Genomic DNA, 8,081 nt, shown 5'->3' with positions numbered 1-8,081 from the left:
AGTTGACTTTTTTAATGAATAAGTGTTGTATCTTAGTCTTTCTATATACATGCACATCATATTAGTTAACATAAAATTAACATTTTAAATTTAATTTTGTTCCTGGAAAGGAACCAAGACTTTCAAAGATTTTATATGTTCGATGTGTGTATTTGATAGCATTATTATATATATTTGATACCAAAGATAAAATTTGCGACGGGTGAATGGATTATGCAGCCAACCAAGGGAACACTGGCCTTTCTCCAACCGCTCCAGCACTTAGTGATGGAGCGGTTGGAGACTTTCAAATATGGCTGCAGAAGAAGCAATTAGTGATGGAAAAGCAGAATGTGTGAATAGAGAACCCATTCCTGTACTCACGTCTTTATTCTTGTCTCCCGCACGAGAGCTTCACGTTAAAGAAACCCCCCTATATAAGCAAATACTGCAGATCACATCTTACAAGAGCTCGCCTGTTATATAGAAAAACTTGAAATATGCACGACAATAATAAGGACATTGTTTATGGATCAATATCAAAATTTACAATCTTGCTTTGGGCACTGTCCAACCAAACCAACCTCCCTAATCGACCACTCAAATGACAGACAGACAGACAGATAGACAAACACAGTTCAAACCCAGTAACAGATAGAAGCCACATCAAAAGGCAGAAGCTTAGGCTTAGCGCACCATCATCATCAACAGCTTAGTCCCACTGCTCCGGATTGCTCCATCATCCACCATACGGCAACTAGCTAGTATGACAGACGAATTCCAGGTAAATTCTATTCTATACAAACAGATCATAGCACAAACAAACAAAGCACATTCACATTGCTTACTACTAGTGTCAGCAAGCAGGAGAAACACACATATCCCAGTTACATTCATCTTCCTCTTCCTCTTCAAACCTGTACCTGCTGAAATGGCTGACCCTGAACTTCCATTCTCCATTGATTGGGTCATACGACACGAACTCAGCACCCTGGTCCTCCGCTTTTCTCTTTAGCATCTCCTTGTACCTATCAACTTTTGCCCCGTCTGTATATTGATGCCCGGTCTTTTTGTCGAAACATTTTATGTTGAGGAGCGTTACCTCGGCTGCCTTGTTGAGACCCTGTCCAATGGGAGGTTTCTTGCTCTCGTCCATGTAAACTATCACCTCTCGGTTGTTAAACTGCACGAGCGACTCAAGATCAAGACGCCTTACATCCGTCTCCCCAAAGAACCTGATGCTACCATATCCATGCCGTCCTACCACAAAGTCCTTGACACGACGGCAAAACCCTGGGTCTGCCCTTTCTTTGGCAGCTAGTTCTTGAATTCGAGGCTCTGTGTAGTAGTCAGAATGACGGAGCTTCGGCATCAGAGCCTCGATGTCAGCCCCATGTTCATACACAATTGCTGCCTCACCAGCTCTGTGCCCGGTTAGAGTAATGTAAGAGTCCCCTTTCTGGTTGCTATCATCATCATGGACTCCATTAGGCTTCTGGTTTGGTTTGGCAGGAGGAGCTTGTTCCTTCCCGAGTCCATTTTCAACTGGATTTTCTGCAAGGACAGATTGGTTATGAAACAAACACTGTGAACAGGACCGATTTCACAGAAGTGTCACATATTACAATGACCTTGCCGAAAGAATTCATTCCTCAAGTTTGACAAACCGCTTTGATCATTTTGTTACACAACCAAGTTTCTTGACCGCCCTAATAATCCATGTATTATATCTAAATTAGTCCATTAGCAGCCTTCATATGATTTACCATCTGAATAAACATTTCCTAGAATTTTGTAGTAGTTTTCCAACAATTCTTTGGAACAAGTATAGGAAAAATTATATCTAAACAGCACGCAAAGACACAGGATTTGTATACACGGAGCCGGTCCAACGAATTTGGGGATCTTAGACGAAAAAATGTGTTGGCCTCCTTCTCAAGAGTATTAATTTTTTTTATAAAAACTAAATAATACATATTTTTATACAAATATTTAATCATTTTATTAAAAAAAAAATTAAAATTCAATCAACTACAAAATATAATAATCTCTTAACGATAATAAATTTTCGAGTAAAATATAATGTTTTAGAGATAAAAAAATAAAATAAAAGAGGCCAAACAACCTATTACAATAAATAAAAAAAAATTAATTTTTCTTGAAACTCTAAGACGGTCAGTGAGAGAAAAAAATTATATATTCCTAATTTTTCTATAAAAGGAAACAGAACAAAACATTAAACTAATAGCATTAAAAAAATAAAATTCATCAATAATAAACAACTTTTTATTTTGTAGACATGTGCTGAACTATGTTTGTTTAACTTTATGTAAAATCAATTTTTCTTATCTTTTGAAATATAAAATTATTGATTAAATCTCCATAATTAAATTTATTTAATAAATCATGTTCAATAGATAATATAACTAATTCATTCAATTTTTCGCGCAACATAGTTGATCTCAAATATGATTTTATCAATTTTAATTTTAAATAATTTCTTTCTATAAAAACTATTAAAACTAGAATTGTGAATAATATTCTATAAATAATACATATATTCAAAAAATAATCGAGTCTTTTGACATAATAAAGAGTTTTTATTGGAAAAGAATCGACACTTTCACTTCTCGACCATTTTGGCCTAACTTCAAGGATATGAGAATAATTTCTCTGGAGGTGCTTGAAAAGATGAAAGATGCTTGAAAAGTCATATAACCTGCCCTTGAGGAGGTAACTTCAAAAATTAATGCAGGGGGACAAGAAATTAATTACCTGAAAGCAAAGCAATGATTTTATAGGATTATGGAAATTAGGATTTGGAATAGCACCAACAATAAAAAAAAATTGAGAAATGAAAAAGGGGGGATAAAATGGTTTATTATGTTTTGTATTTAATTTTTTAATAATATATTTATTATTAAAAAATAAAAAATATATATATATTTTTTAAATTAGGACCTTCCAATTTTGGGGTTTATTATGTTTTTTATTCTTATTTAAATTTGATTAGGCTTATTTTAGATAGGTATTGATGCAAAAATGATTCAATTTTGATTGAATGAATTGGATACGTGGCAATTGAAAATGAAAAATTCCCTTTCTCTTCCCATAGATCAGCTTTTCTCTACATGATGGACTCTCCACTCCATGAAAACCCTATTCAGTTTTTCCTACTACTCCGTTCTTAGCTTCTTTCCTCATGTTAGATTTATCTTCTCTCATGCATCATCAAATCAGGGACGCGACTTAGTCGTCTCTACAGGCATAACACGGATTCACATGGTAGAAGATTGCACCCAATGATGCAGGTTCGAGTCATGGTAGCCACAGTGTGGGAGTTTCATCCTCTTATGGAGATGACTTTTTGTGGGCATTATGCACTGTACCTCCTATCTTGGGAGTCTCCGTGTACCGTGATTAATCCCTCCCACGTGTATGGGGCAGTGTGTGAGGAGCCCTTAAGGTGAGAGATTTCACCTTTTGCACCCAAGGGACCTGACTCAATCTGTTAGCCCCCACTATCTTGTACATTTCATGGCCCAGTTACCTTTAGTCTACTCAGATAAGCAATCATGACTAGCCGCAAACAAAACTAGGGGTGTGCATTCGGTTATAACCGAACCGACCGAACCTATTCACTAACCGAAATAACTGAAACTGAACTAACCGAAGTTAAATTTTTGATAACCGAACCGAACACCGAACCGATATAATTGCCCAAAAAATCGAACCGATTAGCATAATAACCGACCATAACCAATATAGCAAACTGAAATTAAGCTACCTATCCAAATTCAAATACAATAAACTGAACGCACAACATTCAAACACACAGCATCAATCAATCTAAACACACATATATGAATATACACACACAACATCCATCCACAACATCAATCTAAACATCAACGCCTTTGCATCCAAATCTAAAATTGAAGGAAAATTGGATAAATTTCATTCATGATTAATAAAATGACATTAGTTGATTTCTACGATCATTCACTCAAAAAGTTACACAAAACCTACCTTGTAATACATATCATTCACCTATATATGCACTGTACAACTATATATATACACATATACATGTACCTGTTAACCTTCAACTCTGAATCGATCAAAGAATTGAAGCAGACGGAAGCTTGGATACTGTCTCTCTTCTCTCCCTCTATGCTTTGAATATGATTGCTCCAGAGAAAGGGATGAAGGGGAGATGACGACGGTGTCGGGTCTATGGATCTCAGCTGTTGGTGTCGGTGGGGTGGGTGACTATTCAGAAGCCAATGGCGACAGCGATTAGTTTCGAAGGCGAGGGCGAGGGTAAGGGACTTAGGGTTTTGATTCGAGGGTAAGGGACTTAGGGTTTCGATTTGGGTGCAAGGGGGTTGGGTTGGGTGGTGGGGGGCGACAGGACAACCATTGGTTTCAGTCTTCGATCGATGGCGACGACGAGGATTAGGGTTATTTGCTCACGAGGTGGGATTGGGGATTCGGGTGTAGGGGAGCTGAGCTGGGAGTTGTGTTGGGGGGTCGAGATCAGTTCGGTCTTTGCTTTGGGGGGGGGGGGGGTGTGGGCGGGCGGGGAGCAGAATAGCTCGATTCGATTTTTGTGATTATTTATACCGCAATAATTGAACCGAACCAAATACCCAATTTTTAAAAAAAATAGTAACCGAACCGAACCAACTGAACCGATCAGTTCGGTTCGGTTAGTTCGGATTACCCGAATTTTTGCACACCCCTAAACAAAACAAGCCAAGCATTATAAAGATCATAACCCATGTGCAATCACATCTGAAGCTCCAACCAATAGCCACAAGGATCAATCATAAGGTGTAAAATCTCTAACAGTGTTTGCAAGGAGAGTGGGCCTTTTCACCATTAGCGAGCAACTTCAGCCTAGCACAACATTAGACTAGAATTGCACAATCCATAGATGAAATCTCATAACCCTCAATTGTGCTCCTAAAATGATGGTATTATTTGGAACATAAGGTTCCATCTGCCCAAAGAGATTTCAGTGTCTGCCTTGCGGCTTCTAGATAATGAATGGTAGAAGACCTAGGGCATCTTCCATTGTTGTATTGTGGACAAGGATCTTAAGAAAAGTGGTTATATTTGGCCTTTAATCTGTATCAGATTCCTTGAACCAACCCATATTAAATCCTTGATCCAGTACATAGTTCTTATTCAGTATTAACTCACACTACTAGATGGACCAGAGATCTCAGTTCAAACGACTATAGTCAAGGGAAAGATAAAGCAGCGGCAAGAAAAAATGAATTATTAAAATAAATAAATAATAAAAGAGTCTCTTGAGGAAGTAGAAAACTCCCTTGGAAAGGACAACAGCTTCTGGAACTTTATGCACTTTCCAGAACCTTCAGTAACCCCTCTTTGCTATACACTTCTACAGTTCTTTACAGTCACTATCTTGGGAATTTACTTACACTCAGGCCCTTTAAATTCCTTGGCTTTACACTTTTGTCCCTAATTTCTAAATATCTCGCTTCGTCCATTAAACTTTTTTAAATCACACTTGAGCTATTTTCTTCTAGAAGCTTCATTTATAGCCAAACGTTTAATAAATCACATTAAGGCCCTTAGAGTTTTTTAATAAACCATTAAACCCATATTTTTACAAAATTACGTTAAAATATTTAATCTTTCCAAATACTTCACAAAAATCCAAATCTTCACAAAAGACCACATCAAAACCCCTAGGGTCTTTCTTTATTTCAGTTCTAGCATCCAAGCTTTGGGTTTATAGCATTCCAACCCCTGGGTATAATTACATTCAATACTTTTAAAAATAATTTCCTCCTAGAAATTTGTTATGGTTTATTCTCATACTTAAAAAGACTTAAACTTAAAGCCATTTCTTTGTTTTTTCATTTAAGATTCCAAACCTTAAGCAATTATTGAAGTTTTTCCTCAGGTTATTCCTTAGATCACCAATCTTTACATCGTTAAGGACAATTTTATCATTTAGCCTAATATTTTCTCAATTAAGGCATTTATTTTCTTGAAAATTGTTCATTTCAGTTCTCGAATTCTTTTGCGATCTTAATAATTGACCAACAAAAATCTCTCACCTTGTGTTAAGCAAGCTAGGTTTCAATTCTACACTATCGTCATTTCTTAACTCACTACCTTATGTAAGTGATTCCAATTTCCTTCTTAGGAAATCAACTCACATTTCTATTTTTCAAAATCTTTTATGTTAGGTTGTGTTTCCAAATAAGGCCCAAGGCGATAACGATATTTTGAGCGGGTATGATCTTCATAGGCTTTTGCCCATGATTGAAGTATAAACCAAATATCACCACTTATTAGTAGCCCAATTAGAAGTCGGACCATAAGCTTATTTATTATCTTTTTTGAGGAGAAATGGGCGTTAGCCCATTTGCTTAAGAGATGGAAAAGCCCAACCTATTTCCTTTGTGCAAGTCCATTTTCTATGTGGTCCATTCGCTTTAAGATGCGTATTACTTTGATGCCCTAGCTGTCTCATATATATGCTCTTTGGAGACTCTTTTTTTTTTCTCTTTCCTTAGTTGACGACTGATTTGCTCTCTCTCTTGAATCAGTCCCAAATATGCTCATATTCGATCTTTCCTTATTGCTTTGTGCAACATCTCCTTGCTGATTCGTGAAGTGATTTCTTGCCTTTATTGATTCATTCATGCTTGTTGCTCTATCTTCGTGATTCTTGTTTCTTTGTGGACTCTACTTCGTGTAGAGTATTCTGTTGGCAAAAGGGTTTCATTTTTTGGCCGAGAAAAAGAGGTGATTTTGGTGGTTTGGGGCTGGATTTTGTTGGGGCTTGGTGGTTCTATTCTTAGTGTTGCCTAAGTGGTGATTCTATAACCCAGATCTAAGCCTTGAATGTGTTTATCATGACTGCCAAGGAGTTTTTCATTAATACTTTGTGTATTTTCGTTTGATTTTATTTTCGATTATATTGCACTAACCTCTTGTTTTGTAAATCTTCAACTCACAAATGGTATCAGAGCCTTGGTAGGCTTCTGGGTTGTTCATATTTGAAGGCAAATCGAAAAACCCCTTTCATTTTCGAATCCAATTTCGTGGTAAGTTTTGTACTAACTAGATTCGATTTCTCTCAAATTGCTTTGTGTAGATCTTGGTTTGGGGCGAAATAACTCCATAACCGAAACCAGCAGCCATTGGGCTTTCGATCTGTGTGACACGTGTGAGCCCACTCACTGATCGGCGATAGGACGTGTATCAGTGCGTGGACCTACGACAGTTTGATTTTTCATCCCTTTCTCTAGTATCAGAATTTGTTTCTAATCTTCATTGTGGTAACTTTTTTTTTGTTCTGAATATTTTTCGATGTGTTTTACTTGTGATTATTAACTGTTAAGTGCATTTTAAACATTGCAAGTAAATCTGTGTTAGTTGATTGTTGCTTGAAAATCTGCCCTAGCTAAAGTTATTCTTTGTGAATAGGCTACCTAGTTATTTGGGTTGAAACTTTGTGTTTCTTAGTTCCTTTTATAGGTTGCAATTTTTATGTTGTGCATATTCTTTGTGAACACGACTACACATCATTTTGAATTGGGTGTTTTCAATAAAAAAGGTGATTTTTCTATTTGGAAACAAAAAATAAAAGGAATTTTAGTTCAACAAAAGGTTTCAAAAGCCATTGATGGCAAATTTCCTACAACTAACACAACAGAACAAAATATAGAATTTGATGAATTTACCTACACATCTATAATCTTGCACCTCTCTGATTCGATTTTAAGAAAAGTTGGAAAATTAAAACCACAAAAGAGCTTTGGGAAAAGCTTGAACAACTTTATGTGAAAAAATTTACTCCAAATAATCTTTTCTTACTTGAAAGTTTTTTTAGTTTTAAAATTGACCCTTCTAAGGATCTAGATGATAATTTAGACATATTTAATAAATTAGTACAAGATATTACAAACTGTGGTAAAATAGTGTCATAGAAATATAAGGCAGTTATTTTGTTAAATGATATTTCTGATATTTATAAAAAAGTTAAAAATGCCATTAAGTATGGTAGGGACATGTTAACCCCTGAAATTGTCATAGATTCTCTTAGGAGTAAG

At 36.1% G+C, this 8,081-nt stretch overlaps 1 protein-coding gene across 1 annotated transcript; it reads right to left on the bottom strand.

Annotated features, from left to right (window-relative positions):
• Nucleotides 1-335: 335 nt before the first annotated feature.
• LOC127813676 (nuclear pore complex protein NUP98A-like) lies at nucleotides 336-1,761 on the bottom strand. The gene has a single exon (XM_052354776.1). The coding sequence runs from the start codon at nucleotides 1,349-1,351 to the stop codon at nucleotides 836-838; it is 516 nt and encodes a 171-aa protein (XP_052210736.1). The 5' UTR covers nucleotides 1,352-1,761; the 3' UTR covers nucleotides 336-835.
• Nucleotides 1,762-8,081: the final 6,320 nt, after the last annotated feature.

The sequence above is a fragment of the Diospyros lotus genome, chromosome 11 (genome assembly GCF_014633365.1).
Source record: "Diospyros lotus cultivar Yz01 chromosome 11, ASM1463336v1, whole genome shotgun sequence".
Taxonomy (NCBI): Eukaryota; Viridiplantae; Streptophyta; class Magnoliopsida; order Ericales; family Ebenaceae; genus Diospyros; species Diospyros lotus.
Note: the sequence above shows the minus strand (reverse complement) of the source record. Positions and strands in the feature narration are given on the sequence as shown.

Coding starts and splice junctions, on each gene's coding strand:
- LOC127813676 (XM_052354776.1), bottom strand. CDS start 1,351: ATGCCGAAGCTCCGTCATTCTGACTACTACACAGAGCCTCGAATTCAA.